Here is an 18666-nt window from a genome sequence, read left to right as displayed (position 1 = left end):
TGTACCTAATATCTCATGATATTATCATGACTGGTCCCCAAGAAAAGTTTGTAATAAAACTTAAGGGAATGGTATCAACCTTAAAAACTTCCAGTTTTCTGCTTGATTTTCAAATTCAAGCTTCAAAGCAGCTGCCTCTTGCTTGATTTTTAATTTTTTGAATTTTTTTTTTATGGTGGACCGGTTTACTAGTACCATGTGACTTTCTGTAGAGATATTGCATCTTGCCCAAGGTCCCAAGGAGCTGACACTGTGATTTGAACCAGGCTCCCTGTGCTTCAAAGTCTGTGTCTATACATTTACTCACTGTGTGCCTCCTTCAACCCGATTTGCAAAATTATGATGTGAGACGAAAATGGTGGGCTACAGCATAAAAAGAAATGAAAAGGTTTTTGTACAAAGCAGAATACGACTAATTAACGGGAGTATCTTTATTTATTTTTTTCCAGCTTCGTAATTAATTTACAATCTCATTATACTGCATACATAAATGAGATTTTCTGTGATTCGGAACATGGGTCCTGAGGGTAGGTTTGGAATTGTGGCTCATGCAGGGGATGAAAATGTAAGTCTAGGGTTTTCGTTTGGAATGAAAGGACATGTTTTACTTTGTTGATCCTTAATGCCACAGAGTAACACTGTTTGGTTTATTATACAGGTTTGATCTGTGCATTTACCAGTGTCTCAATGCAGCATGTCACAGTAAAACTGCAATATGTAATACTTTAGGATTCAAAGGTTAAAGCAGCCGTTTCCTCTGGACTGCCATTTTTTTGTCTACGTGTAGGGAGCAGGCGGTCTCTGGAGCTGAACCTCATTAATTTCTTCTCCGGGCTGTCCCTCTTTCCCGAAATACTTAATGGAAATGGTGCCGCTGGCGGTACTTTTGAGGCTTCCTATTGGCCCGTGTGACATGGGAGATTTAAACCTCAATTTTGTTTCCTGTTGAGGAGACCGTACCAGCCACAACATCCCCGGTAAGTATCGCAGCATCCAGGGGTACCCAGAGCTGAAATGAATGCAGTTCATCTCCAGTCACACTTCTGCATTCAATGCATATGTAGCATGGCTAGTCCAGACTGCCCCTCTCTACCCCCTGTCACGTAAGCCCTTAGTAGCTACAAGCTGTGATGGGCTATCCTGTGGGCATTGTCCCTTCCTCATGCTGACTCTGAGTGACAGAAGTGATGGTGGCTCAGTGTCTGTGTACAGCCTATCATGGAACAGACCTTGTGCCCTCCCTTTCTGGAGTCTCAGAGAGGAAGTGCCGAATTCTAAGGAGTTCTGTTCCACCTAGGGAGGGATGGTGTGTGGTGCTCCTCCCGGCTTGGAGTGAGCCATGCCAGTCAGTCCCAACCGGGCTGACTGAGCCAAGAGAGATCAGAGGCCTCCACACGAACAGAGAGCCCAGCACCATCCAGAGGCCTGGGACCCTCTGTTATCAGTCTGCTTCCGCTGTATACCATCTGCAGTGACTGCCCAAATAAAGCATCCCCTTCTCTATACCTCTGCCTGAGTCTTCAGTCTATTGGGCAGGGGTGTGAAAGAAGTCTGCTTTGGTCGGGACTGTCTCTGGGAATACTGGAGCCCACTGAAGCTGGAGGCGCTGACACCCTGAGTTGAACATAAAGATAATCAAAAGCCTGTCCTGTTCCCCACAACATCTCTCACCGCTCCGCTCTCCTGGACCCTCACAGGTATGCACGCACCAGAAACACCTGTGGAGACGCCCGAGAATTCCAGGACACTCACGTGTACCACCTGCAGACCCACAGGGAAGAACCGGGGGCCCCACAGCTGTAGGGGACCCAAAGGGACCACCTGAGGGCCCCAGACCCCCGCGGGAACCACCCGAGGGCCCCCGCACATCCACGGGTACTTCCTGCGGGGAAGAACCGGGGGCCCCACAGCTGTGGGGGCCCCGCAGAACCCCGTGGGAATGACCTGAGGGCCCCAGACATCTGTGGGGATGACCCGGGACCACCCGTGGACCGCATTGGGGCGGTTGGTACCAGTTGGTACCCTCCGGGTGCACTGTGGGGCCTGCAGACACCTGTCGGGACCATCGGGGACCCCTGTTGGCCTGGGGTATTAATCTTGTGTGTAAAATAATAAATCGTGGTTTTATGGGGGGTATTGGTGCTTACTACAGTAAATATTTTTACATTTAAATTGTATTCCTATTGAAGATGAGCAGGGGGTCTCCGGAGCAGAACCACGTTGGTTTCAGGTCTGGGGACGCCATGCATCCTGAGATACCGGCACCCCATACCGGGGCCTGTATCTCTCTGCTTTGTTTTTTAACATGGAGGCGATACCGGCACGCAATACCGGGGCCTGTAACTCGGGAAGTAGGGGGTCACCGAGGCTGAAATCAACTTTGTTCATCTCAGGAGACCCCCTGCTCACACACTATGAATAAATATAAAATGTAAGCAGCTTCATTGCTTTAGCAGCTATCCGCTAAGGTATGATACTAGTGTGAGGGAGCAGGGGGTCTCCTGAGCTGAACAAAGTTGATTTCAACCGAGATACAGGCCCCGGTATGGGGTGCCGGTATCCCTCTGCTTTGTTTAGATCCCATGGTCACGTGACCAACAGGATTTTAACATGGGGATACCCCCACACACATACATGCACACATACATACACATACATATACATTGTGTGTGTGTGTGTGTATATATATATATATAGTGGTCGACAAATCACCAAAAAAATCTACTCGCCACCTAGTACCACACGTGCTGCTTGGGCCAATAGGAGCTCGCCACGATGTTAAATCCACTCGCCCGGGGCGTGCAAATGTATAGGTTTGTCAAACACTATATATATATATATATATATATATATATATATATATATATATATATATGCACGCGCAAATAATGATAAACCAAATAACGTTTACATGGACATAGCTAAGATCGTATAAAAAGAGTTAAATCACCAAGTAGGAGATAAACCTGAAATTGAAGAGAAAAAGCTAATATTGAAAATCGCTGGGATGCTGAACCGTTTTTCGGCGTCTGCGCATTCGCAGACCTGTAGTCCCCCATTCTGTGCATGCGCGAACTTGGCAGCCCTCGTTCTGCACAGACATGGCGGACCCCTTCTCGGTACCGCCGTATTGGCATATCACAAACAAGCGGGCCCGCTTGTACAAGTACACACGCACACCAGGACAAAACAGAACAAAGACACACCGGCAGGACACACAGCCTCACCTCTCTCTACTAAATGCTTTTCCTCCGCTCTTTGGCCCCACCTCCCAGGCTCCTGCCACCTCCTCTGGATTGGCTGCATTACACAGCAGCACCCAATGGGAATGGAGGAAGCTGCCCAGCCCCCTAGCAGCAGCAGCCCTGCTCTATCCCTTCTCAGGGGAAATCCCGCGATTGGTTACTAAGTCCAGAGAGGTAATACCGGCCACGTGTGTGTGTGTGTGTCCCCGCACACATGCATGTCCGTCGTCCCGTCCCCTTTTCAACCCCCCACACACAAATACATGTCCGGAGACATAATACCGGACACATACATGTCTGGTATTATCTCATTGTTTACTGGACAGAGTAACCAAATAACAGGCTGTCTGGTTAATACCGGACACCTAGCAAAATGAGATCACATCTCTATGATTTCATTTGCTTAGTATAACCTGTTCTTCTTTTGTGAGTCAAGAGTCAAGTAGTTCAATGTCAAATAACACAAGAACAAATGAGATGGAATATGCAAAGCGTACAGTATTTAAGAGTTATGTTGGAGCTTATACCTAGCTGAGACAATGCTGCATTCACATTAATGGAGACTGAATTGTAAAGCAGTTTTTCACAGTGAAGGTTATTGGTATTTTACATTGTCAGTATTTCTCTGAAACACAATGAATTGAGATTATGCTAAATACATTTTAAAAAAAGGACGTGCAAGTAGTTTCTGATTCAGAATAATGCACAGGATGTGGGTTTGGGACAGGTGTGATGGGAGATTTTATTAAATTTATTATATCAGACTGCACCACTGTTGCATTTCAACCAGATTTCTTATTGTGTTACACGATGGGACCTCTTGGTTATAGAGATGTAGCCACAATGCTGCTCATGGCCATCTTGGAATATGGTTGAGTTTAGAATCAACATCCACATGGACCTTGTTCTGTTGTCATTTTGTAGTGTAGGATCTGCATATCTAGTCCATGAAGTATCAGGGCGCCATAGTCTTCCATTCCTGCCGATGGTGGACAGTTGCAGGCCACATACAAGGGCATTCTTAAAGTTGTAATCCCCTTCTTGACCACCCTCATGCTTGTTTGGGCGGTACCTGAATTCGGGAGTCTCCTAGGGTATGATTGCAGTTGTTTGGTAGCCAGTTGCCTATGAGCCAATCACTAACCTTAATCTCCTGCCCTGTCATTAGCTCACTAGATGCTTCCTGTCAGTGTCCACTATTAGCTCCCAAAAAGACCAGTATATCACCGGTGAATGTCTTCTGAACCTATTTTGTGCCATGAAAATAAAATATTGCAACATAAGCATCTTTTCATGATGCTGTGTCTTTGAGTTTAAGCTACTTCCTTGTTTTTATCACCACTTTTGGTGAATCATGCTCCAAAGAGGCAGACAAGGGGACCGTGAAAGATTCCTTCCCAAAGTGTAATGGATTTATTTATTTATAACAACATTTATATATTGCCCTTCTCCATAGTGCTGTACATTAACTTGTTTGGTTGGTGGGCAGGGGAGGGAACATTATGGAACGGGCTAAGGGTTGGGAGCATTTAAGAGCTTGCTTGGTTGGGGGACGTGTTGGGGTAAGGTCTCTGGATTTAATCTGGTCAGTGGCATGGTGATGGGTCTGACAGTGGGGACAGTGGTGTCAATTGGATCTATGTGTTGGGTGACTTTGGAGGGTTTTGGAGAGGCGTTATGAAGGGGGGAGGTATGGGTGATCATGGGCAGGGATGCATGGAGAACCTGCCAGTAGAGGTGGTAGGGACAAATTGTGTAAAATAATTTGATTAACTGGTACGAATGATCTCTTTGATGTAAGAGGATACAGAGTAAAAGAGAAAATTAAGTAGGGTGTATGATTTTAGAATAGGTAAGGGAAATGGGCATTCTTGTTGGGTCAAATGTTACTTTACTGCAATCAATTTATGTGCATCGTTCAAGATCGTATAACAATGACTTGCAATTAAAAAAAAAAACAGTAACACTATGACAAAGTAAGGGCAAGGTAGTCCTTTTCTAGGGTGGAGACCAAAAATAAGACAATTTTCTTCATCATCCACAGATCCCGCTCCTCATGCACATTCTACATCGGTCAGCTCCTCATCTAATCTGTCAGCCGTGAATTCTCTAGATGGCCATGCTGCATACATGGGATCTTCCCTCCATGCTCCCAGATCCCTGACGCCAGGCATGAACTCGGTCTGTTCATCCGGGAATAATATAGGGGCCCCCTACAGAGTAATAACATCCTCCATGGGACCTCACTCACTGTCTTCTCCACCTGGCATCAATTATCCTGGCCACGATAGTCCACAGGTAAGTGTTTGTTAATATATCAACTATGAATCCATCATTTTTTATTTTTTTCCACCCCATTTTTAATTTTTTTACAGGATGGGATCTGGTGAAGTTACCAGGTTTAAATCACCACCTAGGGGAAAGAAAATGGCTGCCATTTTTTGGGGCCAATAGGAAGACTTAACGGTTGCAGCTTCCCATTGGACGGCTATTTAAATCCCCTTTAAAAAGCAGGACGTGATTCTGGTAACTTCACCTGTAAGTATCTCGAGAACAGGACGGTCCTCAGAGCTGAAAATAGCGCGGTTTAACGCTGGTTGACCCCTCCCGTTCTCATCCTATAACAAAGTGGGGTTAGTTGTGGGAGGTTGCTGCTTTAAGCTAAATACGCATTACCAACTCGGACTGCATCTGAATGTTAAGATGCTTCAGTATGAATCAGCGGTGAGTATGACTTCATACTTCCAACCATATAGATTTTTTTTTCTTCAATACAGTTCAACAGAGTACTAGGGTTTCTCAGATATGATGACATCCAACACATCAACTGACCCCTAATAATGGTGTGCAAATGACTCTTCTGTTATTTTAGGCGGATGTTAGGATCTGCAGATTGTGGCTTCTTCCATTCTATTTTCTCCTAATTTTTATCCTCACATACATACATACATACATACATACATACATACATACATACATACATACCATCCGTTGTCCTGCATGTGTGAGCAATTTTGCCTATGGCTCCATGAAGCATTACTACATAGTGAGGTCTTAAGAGTATACCTTTTTGTATGTGTTCACGTTTGGTCTCATTTGATTTGTCGTTCTGTTTGTATAATTTTATATCATACTGTTCCCCCATTGTACCGCGTTTCAGAAAATGTTGGTGTTTATTAATAATAATAATATTCCTAAGTGCTGTAGCTAATATCTCTCATTAATGTGAATGGCTGTTGATGAATAATAACAGCTAGCAAATTTTTAATATACAGTGTCCCGGGACCAGGACAAATACACCAGGGCTCAGTACAGTAGACAGAACTGCTGAGTTGAACAAAAGTGAATGTATTGGAAAATGTTTCCACAAAACTCCAGTACATAAAACACACAAACACAAACGTAAACAACTGGGGGAACAACCTAAAGTCCTAGGTGCGGTTATTTCTGTCCGGAAGCGTACCCCGATACGTGTTCCCAACGTGCGCCGCTGTCCTCTGTAGTTTGGGCAGCACTGCCTTGTTCTCTGCTAGCTACAGTAGCAGTTTTAACTTCCCCGTCATTGCTTCACTCCAAACAGCTTAGGCTGATGCTGCGCACACAGACCGCAGCACCACCGGATGATCCAGACCCCGGCACTGGGCCTCCTCAGTTCCCTTCTGCTGACTCCCTGGCAGCTTTTTCAGCACACGGCCTTCACAAAGGCTATCCGGTCCAGTCGGACTCTTTTAGAGGCTGGGGAGGAGTTTTTATACCCCTGTCCCAATCAGGGAGATGTCAGCTAGTCTCGATAGGAGCAGTAGTCCTGGTCTCTGCACACGGACCCAGACCCGGTTGATGAGATTACTGGGGTTGAAGGTGGGCCAGGAAGCCCAGAATGGCATGCCCAAATATGGTCATTCCTATCTATAACATAGTCCATAGGATGAACTGTAGGCAGATACAGGACAATACCCACACAACTCCCATCCACAGTCATAAAATACAGATATAGCCCCAGCGCTTACAGCTTTCTTGGAGAACAAGTCCACTCAGCAGGTGGTCAACCTCTCCCTGGTTCCTCAGCAATGGGCATAATCCCATCACAGTGTCCAGGCCTACAATATAAAACTTTGATGTGATGACCGCTCCTTTTTGCAAGAGAGAGTTAACCCCTGCAGGTCCACCCTCTTGAACAGAGCTGTACATCTCTGTTTTACATACTTTAAGAATAGTCTATATAGAACTGGTACAATGAACTGTACATACATTCAGTAAATCAACACATCATATCGTTGACATGTAGGGGTAATGTCAGGCTTAACCTTTATTTGAGAGAAGTCAAATCTATCCCTACCATGACCCCATTAGAATAGTAGGTACTATTCAGCATCTAGGGCTGAACAGACTTGCATCATACGCAAGGAGAATTCAATGCCTTATTGCTATATCCCTGTGTAACGGTAGACCAAGCTTATTAACACTTTACCATTTGGATCCTTTGAATAAAGCATGAAATAAAATAAATTGTATTTATTCACATAAAGAACACACAGCTTGAATTACAAAATTATCACAAATAAACACTTGCTGGGAAGGGCAAAACAAAATAAAATGTCCATGGAATGAAATCCACATAAATCAAGTCTCTAGGCATCAATTCCCAAACGCGGGGTGATGGGCAAAAAGAGCCGTGTAACAGTCCTTGGCTAGTGGTGCTGCCTGCAACAACTCTTACTCCGCCTACGGTAATATTTTCGTTCCCCCAATGCAGGATTAGTTAGCAAATCCTTAGTCTCTGTACCCCCCTGCTGTATCTTAGATGAATCAGATGGAACTTCTTACAAGATGGAACTGAATCTGTTACATTATGGAACTAACACCTCACTGGCTGCACAAACTTTTAAAACTTTCACGTCCTATCTTTTCAGTCTGCAGGGAATCACTGCATGGGAACTAAATCTCCCACCTATGGCAAGGTTTTGCCAGGCTCTACAAAACCTGGAGGAGGGCTTCAGTATAGCCACTGAGCATGTGTGAAAACCTCCATCTTCCCTCACTTATCACTAGCATATGGCATCCTGCTCTCTCACCAGGTGCCGCTCAGGTCTCCTTCACCCCTGCGTGCCAACAAAAGGTTCAACACCTCTACTTCCTTGCTTTTTAACTAACTCTTTGAAGCTGAGAGGCAGAGCAGCTTCCTATGCAAATTCCTCTGACCTTACTTCAAACATATAAATCTTGGGGGATGGTTAAAACCCATTCTCTTTTTCCCCCTTATTCAGAAAACATTGTTACCATAATTCATACAGTTAACACATGATATGATTTCCCCTGATCACCTATATTGGATTCAGGGTACCTTGGCATTACTTGGGCCGGGTCTCTTTATCCTAGGGTCCTTGTGTAGAGTGTAGGGATATATATTAACCCCTTATGCCCTGTGTAGGTTGTGGGTATTCATTAACCCTTAATACGGTGATAGGGCCCTCTTATTCCTAGCAGGGCACATATAAACAGTTTATACACCTTCACAGTACTGCAGTTGGCTGCAGAGCTGACACTCTACGCTTTAACTTAAAATTGAACCCCTACAACTCTCTCCACCTTATCCCTGGTGAGAGAGTTACGGAACCCCTCACTGGGTCCTCGGATTCGGGCATATCCCGGGACCTGGAATGTAACCCAGTTCCCTGCCCGGTCGTACTGCTCTGGTTTGTGCTGAAGCAGGGGGATTTGGTGGTGAGCTGCAAACTGCGTTCTAGGGGGGATTTTATCTGGTGGTCTGTGTTCCTCATGTCCTCAGGAATCTGGGGGGATTCCTGAGTGCATGTTTCGGGTAACCCGCAACACGGGCCCCCTTCTACCCAAACACACCCTGACAAAATGTTCCCGTAAAATTATGCCTGACTCTCACGCCTGGCGCATCCCGCTGGTTGGCACTCCTGGAACAGCAAAACCACATACATCTTTATTATACAAGCAGTTATATACCACAATTGGGTTGAAGAGCTGACACAATTACCCAATATAGCTCAGGTGCACCCAACCGGGCATAATACCTTTACTTATGGCCTGGGTACCCTTCACCGTCACACCCTGATTTACCCACGCCTCGAGCTGGTCCGCTCTCCCATTCCCAATAAACACACCTTACAGCTTCTTGGGAGAAATTAAGGGCCACAGCTTTATTTATTACAACAGATCAATATTTCATATTTATCCCAAACTAGGGACCCAGCCAGATTGCTCCGCTCACATCTACCAGAGCTTGAGAGATACCCTTGGCTCATGCTCATCTACCCATTCAGTACCTTAGTCTGAATGCATAGAGACATACTACCACACCAACTGAACCTAGTCAGGAATGGTACCGCCTCCCATACATTTTATCTGGCAGGTCACCAACATTCCGGCCGCAACAGCCTGGAATGGTACGGCCTTCCCCAACTAAAATACTCAGTCCGTATTAGACATCTGCAAGCTCCCTCCAGAAGCCGAGTCCCTTCCCAGAGTAACGTTACTCCCGTCAACACATATCCCAAGCTGTGCCAAAAACAGAGCAGAATCCCGATCTTTCTTTCCAACGCCGACATCCCTCATGCCTAAAAACAGGGGTGGGTGGGACTTGGCTCCAGTAGATCCTAGAAGAAAAAGGAAGCTAGGATCAATCCCCCTTGCCCGTAATACTCCTTAACCCCTCCCCCTGGCCTGACATCACAGCACCTTAGGGAAGGGGCCCCTCGGCCTTAAGCCATGCCGCCCTTCCAAGTCCCGGGCTTTCTTTTCATTGAGGAGGAAGACCATCTGCTGAATTTCCACATTTACCTTCGAACTCATATTAAAACAGAATGATAAAGTAATAGTAGTACTAACAGTTCTGAGGCTCTTTCATTGCAGACGTCAGTGTGTAGTAAGAAAATGTAAATACAGTATGTAAAGCAACACATTTTCAAGGGGTGGAAATGATGTATTCAGTTAGCCGGTTACAAAAAAAGTTTGACTCTTGATGGAATAAATCTGCTAATGCTGCTTTTATTTCTCAGACCCCATTACATAAGAAACAGCTGCCACTTCATCCGTGGCAATATAACTTTTGTATAATTAAAACCGGATTCTCTTCCCTCTGTCTCCCAATCCGAGTCTGATTGTGTCTGCTGGTAAATAACCCAGAATAGAATTGCTGCGTGTTAAGTTCACCATAAGGATGGCATATGTCGACTATCCGTAGCCAGGCGTTTGAAAGCCTTCGGGAAACATGTTCTTCTTTGAATAAGGGCCCTGAAGGAGTAGTGCAGAAGATTCTCTCTTGTATATAAAAAGATGGCCAATTTAAATACAGTTGGGATGGAAACTGTTACATAACTGGACACTGCAGGATGTGTATTGTATATTAAGCTGATGCAATTCAAGATGGAGGTGTGGAACATCACTCAGAATGTATTCTATCCCTTTTAGCATCTGTGTCAGATTTAAGAAGCTTGTGAAGTTTTGTGTGTGTGCATATGTGGCATACAAAATACACGAGCAAAACAACCATGGTCTATATTACATATTAGATTAAATATTTCATAGATTTATGTATTTCATTATTATATGTGGATCACTGAAAGTCTTACCTCGTTGCTCCATATAACCACTTGCCTAATGAGAGCTGAGAAAAGTGAACTCCAACTACCTTGAGGTGTTTTGTAAAGTCTTCCAAACACATCTATACAATGCTACATGGGCAAATGTAGAAGCTTTCGGTAAGGAAGCCATGAGCATCTAATGTGGGTAACCCTTTTTTTATTTCTGTTTGGGAGTGGAGAGTGAATTCCCTTACAACCGATCACTTTATTCAATTACACCATGCATTAGGGAAGGATTCTACACTGATCTTTCACATTGCTTCTACAATGTAATCTGGATATCACAGTCCATGGCCTGATGGCCGGGGCGGAGGGGGAGGTCTGCCAATATCAGCTCTGCCCTATGCCTTCATATGTTTCTTTTTCTTCCTTTTCTGCTCTATACATTTCTCCTCTCCCCTTTTCACTCTGCTCTCTTTAAGGCCAAACAGCACTACTTTTCCTCACTTATTCAATCCTTTATTTGACTCCCTCCACCCTTCACTTCCCACTTCCCATGCTTCTCCTCAAGCATTTGCTGACCACATTAAAGACAAGTTGGATACTATCCACAATGAGATTTCTTCTGTTCCCTCCTCTCTGCTTCTAACTAACCCCCTTTCTCCACTCTTGACACCTTGACACGCTGATTTTTCTCTTCATCTACCACACGCCCTCTCGATCCTATCGCCTCACACCATCAGAACTGTTACTCCTGTCTTAGACCCCACTCTCACCCATTTCTTCAATTCCTGCTGGTCCTCAGGCATTTCCCCCCTCCCCCTCCTTTAAGCATGCAGTGGTCACACTTCTTCTCAAAAACACCCTAGACTCTACGTGCCTTACTAACTCTCGCCCTGTATCCTTCCTGCCTTTTGCCTCCAAATTGCTAGAATGTCTTGTGTTCTCCGTATGATTAACTTTCCTAATTCCCATGCCCTCCTGGACCTTTTACCATCTGACTTTCGTACGGCTCACTCAACAGAGGCTCTGCTCACTAAAGTAGCCAATGATCTACATCAGGGCTGCACAAACATCCTCGGCTGCGGCCCCCCCCCCTCCTTCTCGGCCGCTGGGTCGCGCCCCTCCCTTACCTTGAATGCGGCATCAAATGACACTGTGGGGTCTTGTGACATCACGTCTCGTGATGCCACGACATCATGTGACGCCACATGACCCGCGGCGTCATTTCACGCCCGTCGCCATGGAGACGCGTGGACCAAAGCCTGGTAAGTGAATTTACAGAAGCCTCGCGCTGAATGGCGCCGCATCCCCCCCTAAAATCTGTTGCGCCGCCCAGTTTGCGCACCCCTGATCTACATGATACAAAATCCCATGGTAATTTTTCCCTACTAATTCCGCTTTATCGCTCTGCTGCCTTTGATACTGTCGCCCGTCCCCTTCTCCATCATATTCTAAACTCCCTTGGTTTCAGCTACACAGCTCTATCTTGGTTCTCACCATGCCTCCCCCATCACTCATTTTTAGTCTGTTGCTAACATGTGTTCGCCTTCTGTTGATCTGTCTGTTGGTGTAGCTCAGCTCTGTACTGTGACCTCTCCTTTTCTCTCTCGGCACACTATTTGTGACCTCATCAACTCTTTTGGCCTTGGATATATCTCTATGCAGATGATACATTGTTGCATAGTTACAAAGTAGATGAGGTTGAAAAAGACGTGCATCTAGTTCAACCAATGGTAAATTTGGATGACAGATACTCAGATATATGTAGCACACCTACCCTCACACCTGTAACCCAGTCCCAAGTGTCTGATTACCTCCTGGCTATATCCTCGTGGATGGCATTTGGCTGCTTTAAAGTTAATATGGGTAAAACGGAGTTCCTTATATTTCCCCCTGAACCTAGCCCAATATCCCTTTTTTCCTCACCGTAAACGATTCTACCATCTATCATTTCGCCAAAGCACGTTGTCTAGGAGTGACATTTGACCCTTCCCTTTCCTTCTCTCTTCACATTCACGCCATCGTTAAAACATGTCGAATTTCCCCCCTTAATATTGCCAAGATCCACCCTTTCCTTTGTCTAATGCATGCACTTATCCTCTCCCGTCTGGATTATTATAGCATACTGCTAACAGGGCTCGCTGCCGCACAACTTTCTCCTTTAGAATCTAACCAAAATTCTGCTGCTAGAATAATTTCACGTTCTCCCAAAACAGTCTCTGCTCATCTTCTCCTTAAATCCCTCTCCTGGCATCCCATCAAGTTTCGAATCACCCACAAAGTTCTCCTCCTTGCATTCAAGGCTGTCCGCTCATCTGCTCCTTCCTACGTATCGGCTTTGATCTCTCGCTTTAATGCAAACCTTAAAACTCACCTCTTAAATGAAGTGCTTCAATAGCCTAGCTGGCTACTGTCCCACACTGTCACTCCTACTAACCATTGTGGCGAAGCACTGCCACTTCTTCCCTCCCCTGCCCACCATAAAGACATAACAATTACTCTATGCCAATCACACAAAATGTTCCATACAGTATATAACACCACCATTGGTTTACTAACTACTGTACACATGGCACTATATAAATGATGTTCTAGAGACCACAGGTGAGGGAATTTATTGATAAATCCATCATACCACTTAGATTGTAAGCTCACCGGGGCAGAGGTTTCCTTTCCTTTGTCTGATGTTGTTAGTTGCCCTTTGTACTGTAATTCCCTGTACTGTATGGTCTGTCTTGTAAAGCACAAAGTACAGCTGGGGGCTGTATATAAATAAAGATATATGTGTGCGTGCAGACATGCATATCAGAAGATTTAATAATGCAATCTGTTCACATAGTTACAAAGTGGCAATCTAAATACTCTGATAAAAGGGGGAAGTCTGAAAATGACTGCTACAGCATTTGTACCAATATAAATATTCAGATAACACTGATTTCTCCCACCACCTCTGCGCCCCCATTTCTGTTACCCATCTTAAATTTGTGGGAGAAACGCAGAGACCTGTAGAACATTTGGGGTGTTGCAATGTTATTTTATGACCTATCCATCTATAAAGAGATTGATTTTGACATTTTAGTGAGTACATGTATCTATTCTGTGTTAACAACTGGATGAGTTTATTTTGAGAGTGAAGAGTTCTTATGATGAATGAAGTGCAATAGCTTAGTTACCTGTAGATGTGGTTAATAGGTGTGTGGTTGGGTAATGAGGTCACTTTTTATTTTTATTTTTACTTTACAGCTGAACGTCATGAACAATGTAAGCTGCTCTGAAGACATAAAGCCACCATTAGGCTTGAGCAGTCTGGGAAGTCCTTGTATCAATTACAGCTGCAATAGTCCCGGGGCTTTGACCAAACACATCTGTGCCATCTGTGGTGACCGGTCTTCAGGTATTACATGGCATCTCATCTTCATACAGTACCTGGTGACAGAATTGGCTGTTTTTTTAGTTTTGGTGCCGCCTGTAGAGAAGGGGTTAATTGTAGCATAATGTTGTGCTGGACCACTAATCCCCGAAGGAGCTAAAGTTATATTGTAAGCTCCCTTTCCGAAAATCTATGTACAATATAAGGCAAAAGTGAGTGTGACAGTATAATTACTGCAGTCTTGGAACACGTCAAACATTGGCCCTTATCCATCAGGCTGTGATGGTAGGAAATTGAACACGGACTTGTAGGGCACTTCTTTTTTTTCCCCATGGTCTCACTGCAATTGGCAGTATCGCAGCATAATCAACAAGACCCATTGAGTCATCTCCACTAATATAACCACAGAGCATACTGCCCACACCTTATTGTCTTCTCCTCTACCTACCAACCGAAACATTATGGTAATAGACTTCCCTGTTGGTTAACATTTGTGGGTTTGAGGGTAGGGAGGGTACAACAATAAAAGTAGGTATATTTTCCTTTTAAATAGAGCTATGGATACTGGAAGTACATATAGAGATTTTCAGTATCGGTATCCTCACTCCGTTTCATTAGAGATTTACAGTATATTTCTCAAACATATAATGCTTCTTTAAGTCGTGTCACTTATCCCTTGATTAGGTTTTCTTATTTGTTCAAGAAAAATGGGAATAAATTACGGCAGAGGCACGCAAACAACTGTTGTGTGTTGTGTAAATTCTCCTTTGTGTACATCCTTTTGATACTCTACAAATTGCTTACTAACATGTGGGACAAAATATTCACCTTGGGTTGAACTCTAAGCAATGCTTGTTAAGTATGCCTCTTAAGTCAATATGACATAACCAGGCTCATATTTACGCACGGGCCTAGGGCGGCAAAATTGGGTGGAGTGACAAATTTAGGGACGAGGGGCCATGCTGTGATTATAGTAGCTCCGCTCTCTTTCCCACAACTATTACACTCCTTGCCGGGGGAGAGCATGGGGTCTCTTACCTCCTCCTGCAGTGTCGCCCTCCTCCTTCTGCACCGTCATGACGTCGCATGGTGCTGCTTTGTCATGACAACGTGACATGACATGGCTTCCTGTTGTCATGGAAACGTGTTGCGACGCTGCAAGAGGCGGCGGCCAAGGCACCAAGAAGGCCTATGGACGGCAAAATTCTAAAACCGGCCTTGGGCATTAAGCTGTTATTTTGCCTTCATCTTGTACATCGACCCATTTATTTCTGACTGAGTACAGTGCTGCTGAATACCATTATAATTTGGGAATTGATATAGATCTATACATGTAATCTGTGTTGTATTTATTGTGCACGGGTGCAAATGTGTTAACTTCGACTGATTTCGCTGCATATCTAGTCAACCCAGTTGCTGTAAACACATCCAACAGAGACTAATACAAGAATATTGTTTCCATGTCCATGCTTTGCAGAGAGTAAATTGCATTATTGTATTACATGATCACTTGGAACCCAAGGTTTTCTATTGAAAGATTAATTCCATTCAATTCATGACTCACCCAGATGTTCTCACTGCCAGTGCCTCCAGTTCAATCTTTTTTGCGTTTGGTCATTCGGCAACATTCTTTTGAGCCTTGACCAGATTGACCATTATTTTAATGACAAACTGTCCTGAACAACCCTTGTAATGTAATCTGTAATGATGCAGAGAATCTACAGATGTAGCTAACTTTACGGTCTTGGGTATCGCTGTCACACGCGGTCAAGCGACTGCGGTGGTTGCGGCCCTGCCAATGCTGCGGGGGGGTGGGGCATTAGGAAGCCTGGGTTCAGTACCTGTACAGGTGCACGAGTCCAATGTTTTCTGGGTTTTCGGTCGGCCAACAAATGAAGTCACACCAGAGAAATCAATAATGATAGATTTTGTTTTTATTTGTGTTGCGTTTCCAGGCAAACATTATGGCGTATACAGCTGCGAAGGCTGCAAAGGGTTCTTTAAGCGCACTATAAGGAAAGACCTCGTCTACACATGTCGAGACTGTAAAGATTGCTTGATTGACAAGCGGCAGCGCAACCGATGTCAGTACTGCCGATACCAGAAATGTTTGGCCACAGGCATGAAGAGAGAAGGTGGGTCTGCCCTGCCAGTCTATCCACACGGCTATGTCTTCAATAATCCGACCGTACTCAACACATGATGCCATTTACACCAGCTGGTAGTTGTCATAATAATTGCATTAGTGGTACAGGTTACCAAACCGACATTACTTTACCAAAAGTGACTTCTTCTTCCAGGGTGAGATTCAAACAGATCTCCTATTGCAACCTGGTGGTGTTATAGGGGAGTAAATGAGAGTTTTCAGAGACTGCTTTTCAATACACTGCATACGCCTACAGCACTGAGCTAGTTAACATATTTAGGGATCTATTTAGAAAAGCCTCCCGGCTGCAAAACTGGGGCAAAATGTGAGCAATACAATTGTACCAGATTTATCAATAGAGAAAATCCTATAGCTATCCATTGTATTTTTAATATTTTTAATTGGGTCTGTTTTGGCTCCAATTTTGCCCGAGATTTGGAGAGTAATAAAACCTAATGTAAAGAGAGCGAGAATAAATAAGAGCTGCGGACAATAATCTACTACTTGTAAATATCAAGAAAACAACCTATTAATAGCGAAAGAACAAAACAATACTGGAAATATGTGAGTCCAGATGTTTTAAGGATATATAAATGTCTCTAACAATTTCCAGTGGGGAAAACATCTCAGGGACTTGGGCAGCTTCTCCCAGGAAATATCACCATTCAAACGGTGAAACAAGCAAAAGCAGCACACGCTCCATACGGTAGATCAGGGGTGGGCAACCTATTTTTCAATGTAGCCACAGGTGTGGCGAATTAGAAGTGAAAATAGCCACACCATGTAAAATGCAGGTATTCTGTTGCGCATGCGCAAATTTTAAAAACCACACACTGTTTTGAGCAAGTTTATAATTTCTCCGACCTCAACCCCGCTCATCCTCTCACCCCCCTTGTCCCCCTCCTCCACTCACCCCCCTCTTCATCCTCCTCTCATGCCACCACTACCCGGATCACCTCACCCCATCATCTCATTTAACCCCCCCCATCATCATCATCTCCCCCCCAGCAACCTTGATCTCCCTCAGTCCCTTTCAGCAGTCCCCCTCATCATCAAGCACCCCCCCCCCTCGTCCTATGCGTAGGGCACATAGGAGGGTGCGTAACGCGGGGCGTAGGGCAGGGGAACTGTGGCGACGGGAGGGGGTAAATCTGCAGCAGCAGTGGGGGGCAGGGTGGGTGCCGGTGTGGGCAGGCTTGGTGCAGCTGTGGGGGGGGGGGGAGTGGACTGGGCAGCGCGAGAGGGGAGGGTCAGGGCAGGGTCAGGGCAGCACAAGAGGGGAGGGTCAGGGTACCGCGAGAAGGGAGGGTCAGGGCAGTGCGAGAAGGGAGTGTCAGGGCAGCCTGGGGGGGAGAGATCTGGGCAGCCTGAGAGGGGTTGGTCTGGGAGCATGCTTCTCAGTGCTGCTTCTCCTGTCCCTGTGGCTGCCGGTGCAGTAAGAAGAGGGGGTGGGGAAGAGGAGAGAGAGCTTCCTCTCAGTGCTGCTTCTCCTGTGTCTGCCGGTGCAGTAAGAAGCAGAGAGGGGGTGGGGGGGAGAGGAGGAGAGCTTCCTCTCAGTGCTGCTTCTCCTGTGTCTGCCGGTGCAGTAAGAAGCAGAGGGTGGGGGGGAGAGGAGGAGAGCTTCCTCTCAGTGCTGCTTCTCCTGTGTCTGCCGGTGCAGTAAGAAGGAGGGGGTGTTGAGAGGAGGAGAGAGAGCTTCTGTGCTGCTGCTTCTCCTTCCCTGTGGCTTCCGGTGCAGTAAGGAGGGAGGGGGAGAGTGCGTCACACCGCTGGAGCGTGCTCCTTCCCTACGAAGGGAGGGGGGAGGAGGAAGGGGTGGTGGAGGAGGAAGGGGGGGTTGAGGGGGGCCATACAGAGAATCCCAGCGGCTCTTTTCGCCACAGTTTCACTGCCAATTCGCCACAAGTGGCGAATGGCGACAGGGTTGCCCACCCTGGCAGTAGAGTAACGTTGTAACAAATATTTAATAGCACAAGAATATATATATATGTGTGTATGTGTGTGTATATGTATGTGTGTGTATATATATATATATATGTGTGTGTATATATATGTGTGTGTGTGTATATATATGTGTATATATATAATATATATATATATTCCACTCACAATGGTAGTATAAAATCCAGCATCAAGAGACCATTCTCAAAGGGTTACCAGCTGCTGTTTTAGATGGGGGAGCAGGTACATGATTGACTGGACATTATGATACGGTTTTCAAGCATTTTGTCCATAGTGGCGCTATCCTTTGCGTACAATTTAGCAGTTACTAGTACATAATAGAAGATTGTTGGTTACTTTGAAAAGCTCAGTAAATCAGTCAGATGGTGAGATATTGCTACAAAGGTGGCC

General features: G+C 45.2%; 1 protein-coding gene across 2 annotated transcripts in view; it reads left to right on the top strand.

The window, feature by feature from the left end:
• RXRG (retinoid X receptor gamma) overlaps nt 1–18666 on the top strand; it is a 112554-nt gene that overhangs the window by 83191 nt on the left and 10697 nt on the right. For both annotated transcript variants that reach the window (XM_075616813.1, XM_075616814.1), the window contains exons 2-4: nt 5290–5543; nt 14042–14192; nt 16124–16303. In XM_075616813.1, coding sequence (XP_075472928.1) covers nt 5290–5543; nt 14042–14192; nt 16124–16303 — 585 coding nt within the window. The remainder of the gene's footprint in view (nt 1–5289; nt 5544–14041; nt 14193–16123; nt 16304–18666) is intronic.

This window comes from Ascaphus truei, chromosome 10 (genome assembly GCF_040206685.1).
Source record: "Ascaphus truei isolate aAscTru1 chromosome 10, aAscTru1.hap1, whole genome shotgun sequence".
NCBI classification, from domain to species: domain Eukaryota; kingdom Metazoa; phylum Chordata; class Amphibia; order Anura; family Ascaphidae; genus Ascaphus; species Ascaphus truei.
Note: the sequence above shows the minus strand (reverse complement) of the source record. Positions and strands in the feature narration are given on the sequence as shown.